General features: G+C 40.4%; 1 protein-coding gene across 1 annotated transcript in view; it reads right to left on the minus strand.

The window, feature by feature from the left end:
- Positions 1–18,535, minus strand: part of ANKS1B (ankyrin repeat and sterile alpha motif domain containing 1B) — an 82,937-nt gene that overhangs the window by 55,144 nt on the left and 9,258 nt on the right. Inside the window, exons 2-3 of the mRNA XM_022599860.3 lie at positions 6,745–6,819; positions 382–510 (exon numbers count right to left, since the gene is read on the minus strand). Of these exons, the coding sequence (XP_022455568.1) occupies positions 382–510; positions 6,745–6,819 (204 nt within the window). The remainder of the gene's footprint in view (positions 1–381; positions 511–6,744; positions 6,820–18,535) is intronic.

Raw genomic sequence — 18,535 nt, forward strand, 5'->3', positions numbered from 1 at the left:
TGACAAATGAAAAGAATCTGGTATTTATATAGAGCAGTAGACCCAATGTTTTGAGATTTGTAAGTGGAAATGTCTATATGTGCTATATTTATACTCATTTCCATTTTAAGATAGCAGTTTATCACATTTAATTTAAAATATACAACTATATAAGAAGACAAAACAGACCTTAAGCTTACAAGATTAAAAGGGTTATAAAGCTCTATTTATTTGGACTTTCTCTGTGGTGAGAAGGCTACTTTAAGAAAAAAGAGAAGGGGAAAACATTTTAGGAATTTCAGTGATGGACATTTGGGGATACCTTCAATATAAAAGTAAACAGGTTAGAAATGTACCCTCTATCCCTGCTGGTACCCAAGTACTGAATTCTGGGTAACTTACAAAAGCTTTGTAATCACACGACTGGAAGATGAGCTTTTCCGGGTGGTGTTGCCAGTACTGCACTGGAGTTGAGGCTGTGGCTTCGTTTGGAGGTCGCAAGGTAATGGAAGGTTCTCCCCAGTCTCCTGTCTGAAAATCACATTTATTCTAGAGGTAACATGAGCGGTAGGCCAAGTTCATTCCCTATAGCTGGCCTGAGTTCATCTTATACCTGTGTGCTGTAAATGTGCAAATGTATATTATATGTTTGTTATGGTTTTATATGTCTTAGCATCATATTTCCCAAAGCTGAGTTAATTTTTGAGGTATGAAAGAAGTTGACCTATTCTATTTTTCGAATGACACCCTAAGATAAGTAATTTTAAAATAAAACATGAATATATTCATAAATGATTTACTAATTTTCTGTTCCAACAGAAAAGAACATACAATCTTTGAAAGACTTTTCTGTTTTTAAACTTGACTGAAATTTTTAGTTTGAACTGCTTTTGCATTCAGAATACACAGTTCCATCGATTTCAGTTCCCAGTTAGGACATGTACCATGTACTCTGAATAATTTTATATCTCTGGAGAAAAGATACAGTAGGTGTGACACTAAACAGAATTTTAGAAGAAAAATATACTAATGGAAGATACCTAGTTTCCCTCCTCTGAATTCATTTGTATCAATACAATACTACTGTGGTTGTCTTGGATATACTCAGCCAGCTCCCTCAGAAAACCTAAAGCATGAATGAAGAATAAATATTTAAATACCAGGTTTGGTCATACATGCACATGCATGTACTTGAGGATCCTAATCACAAATACAAGCACATTCCCATATGCTGGTATATCATATAGTACATAAATGTCCACAAAGACAGACCTAAGACAGAAGGACATTCTATCATTTTAATTATCATTTTCCGTGAGGTTAACCTCGATATGTTTTATTACTGTAATGGTTTAGTATGAGCATCTATAAAGTCAAAGGTCTGTGTTGGGAGATTTCTCACTCCTTTCCCTCGTAAAGAGTCTGATTGTTCAAGATTTGGTTCTTTGTTGGACATAACTCAGTCTAGACAACAGGCAGATTTCCAAAGCCACTCTCCTCTAACTTGGATTTGGTTGGTCTTACAGAATTATGAGAAATTACCTTTCTCAGGAGCTGGAAGAGTATAAAGAGGTCTCATGAGCTCCAAAACCAAATAAAACCTTGGCTAGAGACAAAGTTCCACAGAAGTACTGGCAAACGGGTTGGCAGTAGGATTTCTTAAGGAGGATTTTCAAGAAGTCTGGGATAAGAATGCCAAATTTTGGATGTAGGTGTATGTTTTGGGAGAAAAAAGTCCATAACTTTCATTAAATTCTTTGAAATGCTCTAGAAAGTTCAAAAGGTTAAGAGCCCCAAGTCTCCAGGAATAGTTTAAACAGGGTGTGTGCTTTGGGGAAGACGACTACCATTCCGCTTTTCTTCTGTGCAGTTTGGACTTACATTAGGAGGAATATGAGGTGGCTGTCATTACTGGAAAGGGTTAGGCATAGGCTTTGCCGTCTGGAAATTTCTAACTGGCTTTAAAAAACAAAAGAATTCTAGAGCCCCTTAGGAATGCAAAGGCCTTGTCATAGAGGCAGAGGAAAGCACAAGCCTTTTCATGAAGCAGAGAGCCTGTAGCTTTTCTCCTTAAGATGGGTGACTCCCAACCACGGGAAGAGCAAAGTGAGCCTCGTAGTATCTCCTTGGCTTCTCACCAGAGTGTGTGACCAGTCAGAACCCCTCTGCTCGTCTCTTACGCTCTGCCCTGAGCTACTCTGTGTGTTAGTTTTGTTCTAGTTGCTGATTTACTCTCACAGGGCTCCGTTCTCCCATCTCCCATCTGTTGATATTGTTAAGGCTTTACCTGGAATACTTACTTTGGCATTTTTAAACAGAAATCCTATGTTTTATGACCCATCCCTGACTCATTCTTGAGTTTTTTCTTCATGTTTATACAAACTGTTATTTCGTGAAAGCAATAACTGATTGCAATTAATTAATTAGGACTAAGTTTTCCTCTGACTTCCTATTTTGATCTTTTCTTTTCCTTCTCTCTCAAATGTTTGGATCTTTATTATCTCTCCAGTCTTTATTTCAACTGGTTGTGATTTGGTCTTAAAAAAACTAGTATAAAATTAAAAATGCAGAACATGCGAATTTCAATATTATTTTGAAGCTGAGTGTAATAACCTTTAAATAAGGTAAAACTCCGGAAACATGCAGCTGTGAGTTCTTAACTAAAAGCTCTCCTCACATCTAGCAAATCATCCTCTAACCTCCCCCCATTAACCTTTTCCCCTGTTCTCCCCCCTCCCTTGATAAAGCAACAACATAGCAAACAGGTGTTGTACATTTAAGTCACAGGTAACACTGTTAACGGAACAACAGAAGTTGGCACACAACTTTGTGGAATGATACAAAAGGAGCTGGTTGACCTCAAAAGATCCTTCGACCCAGTGTCCGCTGATGTGACAACCCAAAGCAAGCATCCAATCTTCACGTTAGCCCTGTCATCATTTAGCTGAGGTTCACCTTGGCCAAGCTCAATGGGCAGTTTTCAGAAAAGCCTGAACAGACATGGCAGGAGCTGGGGGTACCATGGGTTGTGGGGCAAGCGTTGGGGGGTAGGGGTGGGGATGGGTGGGTGAAGCTGGGGTTATGGGGACAATTTGAGGTGTTCGTACATTAAGCATGCAAATCATATGCAAACTCATTCCCTAATTGCTGAATTAACTCAGGCACTTTTATAATTGAATTTCAGTGTGAGTTCCACATATACTGAAAGCAGAATGCCGATGCAAATATTTACATCATCCACAGAAGTCGCAGCAGCCATTTTGGGAATTACAAGCCCCAGCACACAGCACCTCGGTCTGGAGATCATTTCCATCTCTTATTTGATAACCACTTGAAGAAATTAGTGGTGCTTCCGTTTAATCTGTTTAGGCAGCGCCATCATCTGCTCTCCTATGACTCCACTTTGTCCAGAAATCACAAACCACTGCTTTGAGTCCAGAGCGATCTGACACACTTTCCCTACGTGCAATGGGGGCAGATAATTATAGGGAAGAGAAACAGAATCCTTACTTCATTTTCTCTGAGGCCCAGAAAACTTTGCTCCAGTCCAAATATTTTAAAAATTCCCTACAGGGACTGAATCTACCTTTCTGGAAATAGAAACTGAATTTTGTCATACTTAGTGCTATTTCCAGAAATTCGTTTTCAAACAGAGGGAAAAGTGTTCTTAAAATTGAGTTTATAAGGAAATAATTTTCCTTTCTTCCTGGAAATTCATCAACTGATTTTTTTTAACCTTAGATCTAAGAATATTTAGAAGACTCTGCTTCTACGTGTTGATTTTTCTCTTTGGAATCAATTCAGTGGGAATGGATGGACTCCTCATTACTCTATTGTAAAGGGCAGATGTGGCCTTGATCCTTGGGGTGGGATCCAGCTTCACCTGGTTGACGGGCAGTAAAAACAAAAGTGCTCGGAGAACAAGGGTGCCTTAGGTCTCCATGCTTTTGGAGGCTGAATTACAGCAGGAATGAGCTATGGAGGAAAGAGGTAGAGCAGTGATAATATGGAGGAGCTGTAGAGACCAAAAAGCAAAGAAGGGGTTTTGCCTCACATATAAAATAATTTCAGTTTTGAAGCCCAGTGTTAGCTCTTGTTAAATAGTACATTCATATCTAGATAATATATGTATTTCTTCAGGTAAGTTTAAAACATTAATACTTTCCCAGTTAAAAATGCTTGTTAAATATTAAATAAAAATCAAACAGACTTAAAAAGTCTTTTGCCTGAAATAATGGTTTATAATCAAGTCTTATCTTTACTGAAAAGTAGATCTAAACATGGGTTACAATGAAGCAATACTATTTAGTTAGAATAACAAAATAAAATCGAAAAAGCCTGGGGTAAAAGCCTGTCATACTGTAAATTATTAGTGACTGGCAGTGCTTTTTAAAAGGCTTAAGAAATTGCAGAAGAGAAATTAAAATGATCCAAGGCCCTCTTACTAAATATCTTCAGGATATTTCTTTAAAGCTTAAAATACTTAGAGAAAAACCTTTTCTTTAGGTTCACGTATTGAATGCTCTTAACAATCCAAGAATTTGGCCATGGATTAAAACCTTGTTTACTTGGCATATACGTATGTATTTATTTCCTTTAATATATATCAGTTAAACAGAGGAAAATGTACATTATTAACTACCCCTTCAAACTCAAATAAAAATTAACCTTCCAATACGAAAGAAAAACATAATTTGAGATTAAAGTTTTAAACGGAGAATTGATTCTGCTTAACAGGTATTTGCCAACTGCCAACTAGAAATTCATAGCCTGCTGAGTTTGAAGGATTATAATTGGGCCGTACCCAATATAATGTAATTAAATTAAATGTCTCATACCACCAGCTGAAAGTATAAAACTGCTAACTGAATTTAGTTATAACACAGAAAAAAATTTGCAAAATTTCAGAGCTTTTTATTGGATGGTGGATTCCAAAAGGTAGCTTTTAATCTTTTCATTATTTCAAAGGGTGGTAAAACTGCAAGGTTTTAGTTCATGTGCACCAGACATATAATTCTAAAACATCACATCATATAGCTCTCTACCCCCAAAAATGGAAACTGAAGATATCACATATTCTATATGTTCTGAGAATACAAAGGGGAAACATCATCTATATTCTTACTTACTTCCTGAGAAAACAGTTTTGTAAGGACGTCAGCAGATAATTAAAAGCTATGATTATGACTTAGTTTCCTAACATGAACAGGAAGATATGGTATTTTCCAGGCCTTGTATTATTCTTTAAAGAATTTTTAAAATTAGGATTTAATTGATTTTTTTAATAGAAGCTTTTAAATCTTTTCTACTAGGAACTGCTCCCACCTACCTGCTTGTAAATTTAGATCTGAATATTAACAAACATTATTCTCTACTGAGAACACTTAATGAAAAACTAAAATGATTTTAAATGACGACTGTTATTTTCAGGTTTCACTTTCAATAATTCTGACATATAACAGAGATGGGCTACCCAAACATGTATGATATATGTAATTACATTTACTTTCCATTATCTCTACAGCTTTGAAGAAGGCTACATATAGCTCTATATTTATAAATATGTACACATGTATTTGGATGTGAATGTAAGGAAAGGTCTCCTACAAACATTCACACACACATGAAAGCAAGATGCTGCTTCAGTTCTTTTAAAACATCTTCAAGAATAAAGAATGCTGGTTTGGTCAAATGCAGCTGGTTATCTTGAATTTGTTCCTTTTGATGATAAAGAGCAGAGATGGCCACTTCTGAACACGAAAAAGCACTGGTTAGAATTTACGTGTTCAGGAGGAACTGCTGGGTCACTGGAGCATCAGTACCAGGCAATGTATAGACACTGTGGTCCCCAAGTGCCAGAAATTCCCATGCACAGGAGGAGGGGTGTGCCTGACATGGCACCTCAAAAGAGGCCCTTTGCATGCCACCCCAAGAGCTCTGCTTAGTGATTCTCAACCAAATGTCTCAACCTCTTAGACAGCAGGCTATCCAATAAGAGAAATTTAACGGAGTGTGAAAATAGAATTGGATTTTAAAATACAAAATGGAAAAAAAACCCAGACATTAAAATGTTTACTTTCCAAACAAAAATGAATTTTTAAAAAGTATGCAAAAGTGAACTGTGAATATTTGAATATTAAGCAGCTCAGAGTAAAACAGGTCATGATTTCACACACATTCCAAAGATCAGTTCAGTACTGTCAAGTGGAAAAAAAGAAAAAGGCTGAGAACCACTTTGTAGCTGTAATGGTGCCTCTCCTGGCTATACTCCTCCCATATTTGCATAAAACTTATATATAATATCATGCAAATCATACTCAAATATTTCTCACAAGTAAAGTGCATGAACCTTTGAGAAGTGTTAGGCACAAAGGACTGAATAGCCCATGGACATGGGAAATACAAAATGGGGAAGAATAACACTGATATATACATGGGTATATATATATATCAATTTACCCTTTTCCTTTTTCCTGTAAAAGCAAGTTAACGCAGACACCTGGGATGAAAGCCAAACTCACATGGGACAGATTTTAACTGTAGACTTCAAAACCAAGTATGTTTCTTATTTTAGGACAATGTTTGCACGTTAACTAGTCACAAGGCACAGTGAATGAAGTATAAGAGACAAAAGAAATCTCAGGAGTTGTTAGACATCACAAATTTTCTGCATTGCCAGGACATGGTCCCTATAGCTACTGACGACACTTTGCAACACACGACACAGCTCAAGTTCAGGAGAAAAATAACCATTTGTAACCTTACATTATGAACCTGATGGATGGCTGAGAAAGGAAATCCAGCGTTCTGATTCGTCCATATCTCACAGACAGACGACTGCTGATATAAACAGAAAACTATCTCATCTTGTCAATATTTAAAACACGGCAGCTACCAAGGTAGCATCAAAGAAGGGAAGGAGGAAAATAATAAAAAGCAAAGAATCATATTTCTTAAAAAAACAACAACTCAAAACACCAAAAAACCTTTTAGGGTGCCCGAGGTTTAATAATTGACTTTCAAGTCATTCTTTTGCCTAAAAACACTTTTGGGTTGGCTGGAAAAAAAAAAGACCATTTATGCATTAGTATTATGTCAAGGGAAATTACCAATCCATTCACATCTTGGAAGAAGCAAACTGTGTTTTACATTTGCCGAAGAGAACGGAAATACCTTCCCTCTTCATGTCATTCGTTTCAGAGGGTAAATATTTTTATGAAGTTCAAGAAGGATGGGAAAAAAATCTTTAACACAGGTCAAACATTTTAATTTTCTTATCTTCAAATGACCGAGAGCAAACAATGCAATAAAATAACTTTCCTAACTTAGTCATTGCTCAAGTTGATAAACCTAGAGAGATTTTTCCCCTCCAGAGCTCTCAAGAGCAAAGCTCTGTGATTAACAAGGGAGAAGTGTCAGTTTGCTGCCCAGCAGAGGGAATGTGTGGTGGTGGAGGGGCCCCAAGGAGGCACAGCAGGGAGGGGCTGGGGTCGGGAAGCTCAGCTCCGTCCCTCAACCAGAAACTTTGGGGAACACCATTTGGTGTCTGTGAGCCTAATGAATCTGCTCCATGATTCGGATTCTCTACCACACCATTAACAATCGAACAACCAACAATTATTAAAAGGCAGTAACGTTTGCTTAGAACCAAACGCCAAATGAACCAACACCCTCCCAGGAGTTACAGCAGAGATCACCAGATAAACCAACGAGACTCCTGGCTTGACCTTTACAGAGTTCTTTTCCTGAATTCCATCATCTAAAAGACACCATGAAACTGAATCACAGAAAATGGCAGAACGCCTGAACTTATTCAGCCAAGCACTGCGAACATCCCCAGAATTCACAAGCAGAGCGCACAAAGACCAGCGCAGGAAGGAGATAAGAACGTAACCACAACACAGTTTAGAAACCCAGCAAAGAACAATATCATCAGCAAATGCGCTGTGGAAAAGAAAGCTTATCCCTGGCTAAATGCTTCCCCCACCTCCACCCTCCCAGAAACGCTCACCAGAAACTTAACATCTCTCTCTCCAGTTCCAAAGGCAGCTCCACACACACCTACATCTTTGCTTTCCATCCCTTCTGTCACCTGGATGGCTTGCTGGGGACAGACTGTCAGGTAATTGGCATTCTGTTAAGAAAGTAAGATACCTGGGGTCTGACCAAAAGGCACCTCCAACCACCTCCCACTTAAACCAGCTCTGCTATTCTCAGTTTCTGCTCTAAACTTCATGCTATTTTCTCCACAGGGGCATCTTCCCCTTCCTTCTCTGCAAAAATTAAATCTCTAGCAAGTTAAGTCTTGGGGCCATTAAACCCCCAGCCTCGTCTCCAATAGGTGTCGTCTGATTTAAATATGTTAATTCCATGCTTCAGCAGGATTACCATCTTAACCGGCACCAAACATACTTCTAGGATACCCTTAAAGCACTGTCACCCACAGTTCTGAGATAGTTCTTTTACAGAAATTACATCTTCTACAACTTTCACAGACTTTTAGTGCTAGAAGTAACCCAGGGATCACCTGTCATCTGACAGATGAAGAGAAGGACATTCAGAGAGGTTAAGTGGCTTGCTGTGGTCACACAGGGAAGTGTCACAACGTGTCAGCCTGCCAGGATGGCTAGGGAGGAATGCCAGCCCAGTACTGACCTCACCAGAAGACGGAGAGAATATTCAGTTATATGGAGGCTGTTTACTAATCATGAAACAAATATATATAAATGGAGCCAGTTCATGGAACAGTCTCAACTCCACAGGGGTTTAAATACCTTAAAAGTTTTGTTTTCCAGTCAACTCCTCCCAAATGGGTCATGCCCAGTCCCTCCTCCCTGGTGGGCAACAGGCCAATTGACATTCTGGGCAGCCTGCATGACCTCCTGGTCACTTTGAGTTATGAAGAATTCACTTTTTTATAAAACTCCAATACCATTTATGATTCAAACTTTGCCCTTCCCCACCACACGCCAGTCCTGAGGCTTAAAGAAACCCGAGGTAGGGTGGCATGGTCCTCCTTGGATGTCCCCCACACCAAGCTCAACCTCCTTCATGCACTTAGTTGGGCCGGAGGATACAGGGGAAGGACAAGGGCCTCTCTCTTACTTGGCAGTGGCTGAATTCTCCCTGCTGGTTGTCACTGCTTCTCAGGGTAACACTAACTCGGTCTCTGATCCTTCTTATAGGAGCTGCCCCGCCCTGGGTTCTACCGTAGCTGTGGAGGTTCTCTGGAGGTCTTTGCTGGGGAGGGATGTCCCTACTGCACAGTCCCTGATGTGAGAAATCTGGGTCTAGCCTGACTTTCCCCAACCCCATCCAGCCTTCCTAGGTAGGACACGTGCACGCCCCTTGGGTGGGGTGCAGGGGAGCGTGCACAAGCCCCGCCTCCTGACCGCTCATCCACAGCACATATATACATCCTTGCCATGCAGAGCAGTCTGCTCTGTGACCAATCCTCCTCTCTGCCAGGACATCTCCCTCCAGTTCTCTCTTCCTCAGTTCAGGTTGGTTTATGTGCATCTGCTCCCAGAAGTTCACCTAGGGAGAGAGATACCAGTTTCCCCTTCTGGTTGGTTCCCTCACTTTGGGTGAGCATTCCTCTTGGAGACCTTCTCCTTAGGCTTGGGTTGCACGGGGATGCGCTCTCTCCCCTTCCCATGGGAAGGGAGGAGAAGCCTCGGTTCTTTCCACAGTGGCTCAGACAATTCTCTGCCCCCCTGGCCCGCCCCCAGCACCAATCTTCTGACTCTGTGGACAGGAGGCTGACTGTGCAGGGCAGGGTTCGCCACCTGTTGGTAAATTCCAAGTAGGGTGTCTGGCTCCCTTATCAGCAGCTCTCTCTTTAGAACGTGCAATACTTAGTACCTACAGGCAAGTTCCTCCTTAGCATCCTGTTACATGAATATATCTTCCAACAGTCACAGAAGTTACCAGAGAGTTAAGGAGGGAAGGGGGGGTCTTGTGCCATAATTATTTTCATTTTTAAAAATCCATATAAGATTTTCTCAGTGAAGAAATAAAACCCACCTCTAGTCATATACACTGGAGAGAGTTCCCATGTGGCTTATATACCTTTTAAAGGTGTTACAATAACTATTTTTCACTTATAAGGTATGTTCAAACTTGATAAAGGAAATCCTCTCTCATTTCCAATAACTATGTGCCTCAGTGCAAATGGTAAAAAGTCAGATTCAAAAAACAGAGTTTGAAATAAAGGCAGTTAATTGTATTTTAGTTATGGAGATTGTTTTTGAAAAAGCTGATACATGCCAGACATCACAGTAATTCTGACGGTAGCAAAGACTTTACCAGGCGCGTAAGAGCAGTAGCTTAAGGTAGACCAGCTGTAATTGGTGTCTTCATAACATGAAATGGCTCTTCTTCTAGACACATGGTTACCAGGCTGAGTGTTGGAATGAATTTTTTAAATGCGAAAGAGTTTCCCCTGCAGAATTTCATTACATTTATGAAGATAATACTTCAGGGTACAACATGCATTGAAGTACAGAGTGTTCAAAAGCTTTTAGAAAGAAAATAGCAGTGAGGAAACTTCATCTGGGGACCCAATTCCTAGAACAGAAGTGATTTAAATCTAAGTTTTAATTAAACTTTAGAATGTCCTCATGTGTAAAGAAGAAGAATAATAGCACTTGGCCTGCTTATTTCATCAGGTTGTCGTGTGGCTCGTGCTAAGCTTCACGCGAGAGGGAACTTTTTCACATCTCTGTTTCTAGGACCTGGAATACAGAAGCCATCAAACGTATTGACTGAGTGAATGGAATCACAGAATGTGTTCAATATTTCTTGGCAAATGGTCAAGCACCACAGGAACATTAATTACTGCTCTTCGTTATCACGTTTAGTTGATCTACTTTGTTGTTGCCACTTGTGCCTTCAGTAAACTACATCACTGACAACACACTTCTGGCAAAATGCACCAGAGATTAACCTTGCAGACTTCTTGTTAGAGATGGTCTCGTTTTTCCTGATAAAGGCTGAAAAAGCACGGCTGACTTTGTTGAAGAGAGAGGCACACCTATATGCTAAAGAGCTGCTTGTACGAGCCTGGAAACAATTCTGTAAAAGGATGGTAAACACCCTTTGCAATTTCATTTGCTTATTAATTTTCTCTCAGTTCCTTTTCCTCATACATTGTGAAGCTTAATTTAGTTGATCTGAACTTGAATTACCATGAAATCCAAATAAATGGGGGTTAAGGTATAGTGATCTTAGAACTGAGATATCAATAATTTAATGTTTATTTCTTTGGTGATGAAGTTAGCACACTTTTAGAGGTACACAATTTTATCATGAGTTCAGACCTCTCTCCTGATTCTGGAAATGTTTTCTTAAAATGCAACACACATATTGCTATTGTTACCATTATGTATCTCAGGTTACCACGAATACAGTTCAGAAAATACCACACATTTGCATTCAAATCTAGTAACAAACTAAAAAGCATATTACCTATATCCAAAGTCTTTCTCCTAAAGGTTGACTTCTTTTTTGCTCAGTTGGTAGCAACCCAGTAATTTACAATAAATTCTCTCTCCTTCACCGTCTGTTCTCCCTTCTTTACTGGAACATTCCCTGTAAGTACTGAAACATCTTCCATTAAAAGCAAACAAGCCCCTTTCCTTGACCCAACATTCTCCCTGAGCTCCTGCTCCAATTCCTGTTCTTTAAGAAGCAAATCCCCCCAAGAAGTATCTATATGGTCTCTGCTTCCCCTCCTCCTGTCCTCACCTGAGCCTACTCTGCCGAAACTGCTTTTTTCATTTTGTCAAATCCAACTGTTCATTTTCCTTGACCTCCTGACACTTGATCACTCCTTCCTTTTTTAGCCTCCTTTGCTGGCTCCTATCATCCTCTGGTCCCTGGAGCATCAGACCTCAATCCCTTTTCCTTCTCTGGCTTTACCAGGCGGTCTCATCCTGTCCTGACTCCCAAACTTACGTCTCCAGCCCAGATCTCTCCTCTGAACTCCAGATTCAGACATCCAGCTGCCTTCTTAACACCTCTCTTAATCTTGATGATTAAGAGGCATCCTAACCTTAAATGCCCCAAACCAACCTCCGGATCACCTCACCTTCCCTGTAAGCTTTCTTATCTCACCAAATGGCAACCCTCGTCTTCCAGTTGGGGTCGTCCTCTTGCTCACATTTCACATTCATTCCAGCAGCAAATCCTACTGAATCTACTTCTAAAATCTTCTCACCCTCCTATCACTACCTGGTCCAAGTCACTACCTTTTCTCACTTGGATTCTTCCATTAGGCTTCCAAACTCATTGCTCTCATCCTTGCCCCCTTAGTGTTTATTCTCAGTACAACAGCCCAAATGATCCACTTAAAATGAAAGCCAGATCATGCTGTTCTGCTCTATTTAACTCAGAAGAAAATTCAGAGTCCTAATAATGGCCGGCAAGGATCTCCATCCTCCGGCTCCCACGCCCGCCCTTACCTCTCTGCTCTCTTGCTCATTCGGTTCTGGACAGCAAAGCACACTCTTGCTTCAAAGCCTCTGCCCTTGTTTCCCCTTCTCCAGACGCTGCAGGACCAGCTCCCATACCTCACGTTCTACTCCAGTGTCACCTTCTTGGAGAAGTCTTCCCCCCAAACCCAGCATATTATATCCAAATTAAGTCTATGCTTTCTACGCTGCAAAGGGATTATTCTTTCAGGCACAAATTGAAAATGTGGAAAAACGTTTACAGCAAAAGAACCTGTCTTCCTGGCACCCTGACATTCATCCAGAGATAATTACTGCTCATCTATTGGGTACAAGGCATGGGTCGCAAAGTGAGTAGGGGTCAGCCCTGCTTTTAGTCAACGTTTATGGAATAGGGATTGCTATGGACATGATCCATTTTCCTTTGTCAGGACCAGTATGTGGCAAACTGGGATTCAGAGGCTGATGGGCCTTAGAAGCAGCAAGTGGGCGATAGCTCCACCCACTCAGTAACACCAGTTAGGCTCTGAAAACCTTCGGGATTCTGCCGATGCTGTGTAGCTAGTTTAATAAAGAAGCTTGTGGGACTAGAGCCCTCTGGTCAGATTCTATCAGAGATGAAATTTTCTGCCTTGTTCTAGCTCGGAAAAAAAAAAAAAAAAAGAAAGCTTTTCCTCTGTTTCTCCCTTATGTTTGTCATAATTTTTCACACTTTGGGGTGTTCAGAAATTGACCAGAAAGAATCTAACAAGAAATCCGAAAGGTTCAGAGTGAAAGTTAAAAGAGTAATGAAGTCCATTTCTTCTCTTGGATGACAGCTCTTCTAAAATAAAACAAAAACAAACTTGAAGAGAGAACAAAACAGCTTCAAAGGCAAAAGAAAAATGGGCACCCTAACAAAGGAAGCCTCGGTCAGCAGCCAGCAAACTCAGCGCCTCCTTGAGCAGAGAATAAAACGAGATGAGATCTGTCAAAGGATGGAGTCAGACAAATTCAGATCAGTCAAGGAACAATGCACCAAACACCTCGTATGCAAAAGAAAACACCTCTTTTCTTCAGCAGCGACAGCCCTCGCAGCCTCCTCTTCCATGGGCACCAACCAAACCCTGCCTGGAAACCAGAAATCAGAAGCTTTTGTCTCTCCTGAGTTACCCAGAAGTCGCAGGCCAGCATCTTATTTTTCCGTCCCACCGTCGTAGACGTGGGAACCATCCTCCTCCTCTCTTCACGGGTGTTTTGTAATGTGTAGACACTCTCTAACAACCATGTGTGATTCTTCTCTTCAACTACGTCGTGAACGTCACAAGTTCAGGCTTTCTTACCACTGGCCCTTTCTGTGAAAGGTTTTGGATCAACTATTTTATTTGCAGGGAATGCTGGGCTAAAAAATCCTGCTTCCCGTCATTTCTTCACTTTTCTGATGAGCAGTCTTCTCAAACCTTCATGATTGTGAACTTGACCCCGTATCAGGGAAATTCTTGGACAGATTGGTAATCACCTGCTGGAAGTGAAAAGCCAGGCCAATAGTTGTTTTTCCATGTGTGACCCATTATTGCTGGCATCAGAATGAATCAATCTAGCAAAAGTGGGAGGAAGTAAACACTACATTCGGTCTCATCGTAAGTACGCTGACATGATACAAATTCTGATATTACTTGCTGCCTGCCCAAAGTTACATTTTTCTCTCACTCACTTCCTCCCTGCTTCGCTCCTCCCTGTCTCCTTCCCTCCCCACTCCTCCCTCCTTTTCTCCACCCCCCACCATCTTTCTTCCCTCTTTCCCTGTAAACTCTGATTCTGCTACTGACAGCACATAAAGTTAAGCTCTCAGCTGCTGAAATAGGAGAGAACTATAGCCATGTGACCTGTTCTTCATTTGTAGAGATAATACATAACCTGCATTCCCTAATATGACAGTTGTAGCCCTAAATGACATTACACAATTATTTATGAAATCTCTTCACAGGAAAAGAAAAAACAGAGCAGAGGAAAAAAAACGGAACACTGTCTATACAATCCAGATCTTACTGTTCAGCTCCCCAGGTTCCCTGGATGTTGCAGGGAATTTAAGTCAATTGGGATCATGCTGTTTCTTGCAATATGGGCTATGTTACTTGTTCTCCCTCAAAGTTTGGATGCCACGACTCATGATACAAACATTTTTCAGGGCCATGAGCAGAAATATTAATCACTCATTCAGAACTGCACCGATCTGCTTTTTATCGTAACATGAACTGCTGCAAAGAAATTCCATTTTGCAAAGTACTAATTGTTCTCTGCCTGTAGCATCTCTTTAAAATATACATTATGTTCCTTTCTTGTAAATCGACAATGTCATTTTTTAAATTTCAACCCATTTATTAACTATATGCTCAACATTGGTTCCTGCCTCTGGTAAAAAAAAAAAAGAGAGGTATTGGACAGGACATTCATTCAATGATGTTTATTGAGACCGCACTATTTCCTCATGTTTTCCTTGTGGAATGTATGGGGAAACAAGGTCTGGTCGATTTAATCCTCTTGCATGATGCCAGCCTAAGAGGTCTCTGGTAGAAGGCTACCAGAAGAACTTTTTCCTCAGTTCTGCCTTGTTCAGCACTGAAATCAATACACTGGAGGAATTACTTGAAAGGCACACTTTTTTGAGGTACACTTTTAAAAGCAGCATATTACATAGTTGGGAAGGATCACTGATACATTGAGCATTGACCAAGTTCTAAAACGGCATTGACATGCCCAGAGCTGGGGAATCTGGATGCTGTGTAGCCTGCGTCCCACTTATCAGAATGCTATTGGCAAGAGGTGGATGTGGTTAATATAGTGAAGGGAAGACATCAAATTGTCTTTAGTCTTAAAGAACTATTCTCAGCAAGAGGGAGTAGATTTACTCTTCGTGTTTTCAGAAGATAGCATTAACTAACTACATGGGAGCTTTAAGGAGGCTTCTTTCAATTCAGTATAAGGCAAGAGTTCTATTAATTAGAACTTTTCTGACGATGATGGGGCTGCCTGCCTCACAAAGTGGGGACTGCCTTACAGGGACAAGTTCAGGAATAAACTTGTGGCTGTTTATTAAGGATGTATTAGAAGGGGTGCTGCATCAAGACACATTTTCTGGCCCCCTCCCACCCTAAAGTTCTCTGCTTTTCATTAACAGAAGCACAAAAGGATCCTCTAGCCATAAATGCATGTAGATATTGCAAGTTACTATAAATTTTTGTGATACTACATTCAAGCCTCAAAGTAGAGGCCGATACAGAAAGGGGGGGTGGTCACAACATTTCACAACTGGTTATGTGAAGCAATTGTTTGCTACCCCTGATTTGCAAAGAATGAAAAGTTGGATGTCAAGAGCAAAGGATCTTCTTTAAATACAATGTTTATCCACACCACCTTAGAGGTTCAATTCTCTACTAACTTTGCACTTACATAAAGTATTAGATATTAGTAACAGAATTTGTCAAAGGACTAAAAAAATAATGCACTGAAGCCTTTTGGGGTTCTAGAATTTTTAGAATGTGTCATGTCTGCTGCTATAGACACAACCAGGGTGTTCATCATCACAGTGGTTAAAGCACAGGCTCTCAAGCTAGACAGCCTGGGTTCAAATCCTGGCTCTGCTTCTTCCAATCTCTGTGGCCTTGGGTCAACAACACAAAGTCTCCGAGCCTCAGTTTCCTCATTTTAAAGTTGTATTAATCAGTGCTGGCTCCGACGATAATGACAATGAACTAACTACCAGATCTAAGCTTGGCAGATGATATGCTACTATTCCAGGTAGTTTGTTTCTCTAAAAGATTTGAGACCATCCCAGTTTGTGTCTAAGCTGGAGTCCTGGGAACCTGTGGTTTTGTGGTGCCTAATACCTGTGTAAAGTAATCTGGTCAACGAGTATTTATGGAATGCTTATTACAGGGAATTAAAAAATAAGGAAGAGTCAGGCCTCACCCCTAGCACTCATACACTTTACTATAAGAGAAATAAAATAAAATTTAATATATAATGACATTTTTAATATATGTTAACTCATAAAGTATTTAAAAGTACTTAAGTATGGATACCATCCATAAATCCTCTCCAAAGAGCTCCAATGCTAACTAGGTTATAACACAGATAGGAACCTCCTGTGCAGTGTTTGCAATCCTAAGAACTATTGTTTCCACATCTCTGGAAAGGTATTAGTTTGGGGCCTACCAGCTGGAAAACAGAAATAGTTTTGTAAAACACAGCTAAATATTATGAGCTTTACTTTAAAATGCATTTATTCCCAGTTGCAGTTGAAAAAGCATAGTGTAGAAGGAAGCTAGAGTTATCTCAAAATAATAATAATTTCTAAAAACACCCAAACGTAGAGCTGTATACTTTGTAAACTACTGTGACAACTACTACTTTATTTGTGCCTCACAACAGCGATGTGAGGGGGCCTTAATCTCACTTGAGGAAGAGAAAACTAAGGCTCTGAGTAGCTAAGAGGCTTGTTCAAGGTTACAGAGGTATCAGATATCAGAGACAGAATTTTTAACTCTAACCTCATTACTTCAAATCTGGTATTTTAAAAAAGCTCATCAAATCAAGTATGCAAAAATGAAATGAATACCCATGTAATATAACAATTGTTGATCAGATATTCTTGGAATTCGGATGTCAGAATGGGTTTAATCAGGTGTCCACCACTGCTATTTCTGTCTGCCCAGAAACCATGGCCACTTCTGCTCATGAAAGCCTGTCCACAGGAGGAGTTTCTTTGCCATCCCTCAGTTCCTGTGGTTCAGGTGGAGCTAAAACCATCTCCAGGCATGTGACCTATGCCTGGCTAATCGCACCTCTCTCTCTCTCTCTCTCTCTCTCTCTCACACACATACACACACACACACACACACACATGCACACCACGCACACACCATGCACACACACACCACACACACACATGCTCCTCTCCTGTGTGATTAGCTCAGGACACATAAAAGAGCCAAACCAGCCCGATCTGAACCAGTGGGACTCAATTCTGGGGCTTTTTGGGGAACCCTTGGTAAGATAAGCCCTCTTTCTCACAGGTTCCAGTTTAACAGGAATTGGACTTGAAACTCCCCTCATGTAGAGAAAGCCTGATTGGGAAAAGAGCCAACCCAGAGGACAGCAGAGCTAAGGCATGAAGAGCCCGAGACCAAGATGTCATATGAGCACCTGAACCCAGGCTACCAGGACTTTGTACCAAAAATGACCCAAGTATGTGCCCTTTTCTGCTTAAGACATCTTGAGTTGGATTTCTGTTACCTGCATGCATTCAGAAGAGTCCCTACTGATTTATTACTTTAGTCATACATAAACGGACGTAACTGAGACAGGACCGCACAAGAAGCCCCATTTCCTCTAGACATTAAACACCTTCCCTTTATTTTCTTTAATACTGGAAAAAGAAAAGGAAGAAGGAGAAAAGAAGAGAATTCTCCTACCCTTGAAAACATATCAAGGTCAGATTATAAGAGCCAACACTGACCTGTGGACCCAAGAACTGGACTGAATCTAATAAGAAACATTCCAAAAATTTAACAAGTGGAAAAAGATAGCCTGGTGTGCCTCTCTGCAAACATGCCACTCAATGTCAGCCAGCCTAAGGCACCATGAAATATCACAAGGTCAATTCCACTAAAACAGGGTTTTTATATATTGTCCGATTTATTATTTATTCAGTTGAAAATAGGATCCTTTCTGTTCATGTTTTTAAAAAAAATCCGTGATCTGGTTTTAACTGGAAACATTCTCCTTGGTTAAGTACCAGCACATGATGGGTAGGTGGAGACATCACAGCTTCCCTAGCAGAGAGAGTGGAGGTGTTTAGGTCTGATTGCGTCAGTCAGAACAAACTCCTGGTCATCTAATGTGCCTCACTGATGGACTTGACAGAGAATGAAAGAACTGAGACTTGTAACGTGAGTATCAAAACGTAAAAGCGACTCCATCTGAGTGATTCTCCCACTTCTTCCTATTATTATTATTTTTTGACTGTGGTACAGGATAGACGGTAACACTTCAATGTTGCCCATAAGACGATAATCATACTGGAATTTCCAGCACCAAAGTTGTCAAGGGGAGAGCATATATAT

Source organism: Delphinapterus leucas, chromosome 11 (genome assembly GCF_059928025.1).
Source record: "Delphinapterus leucas isolate spDelLeu-1000000601 "Yukka" chromosome 11, BTC_Dleu_Yukka2, whole genome shotgun sequence".
Taxonomy (NCBI): Eukaryota; Metazoa; Chordata; class Mammalia; order Artiodactyla; family Monodontidae; genus Delphinapterus; species Delphinapterus leucas.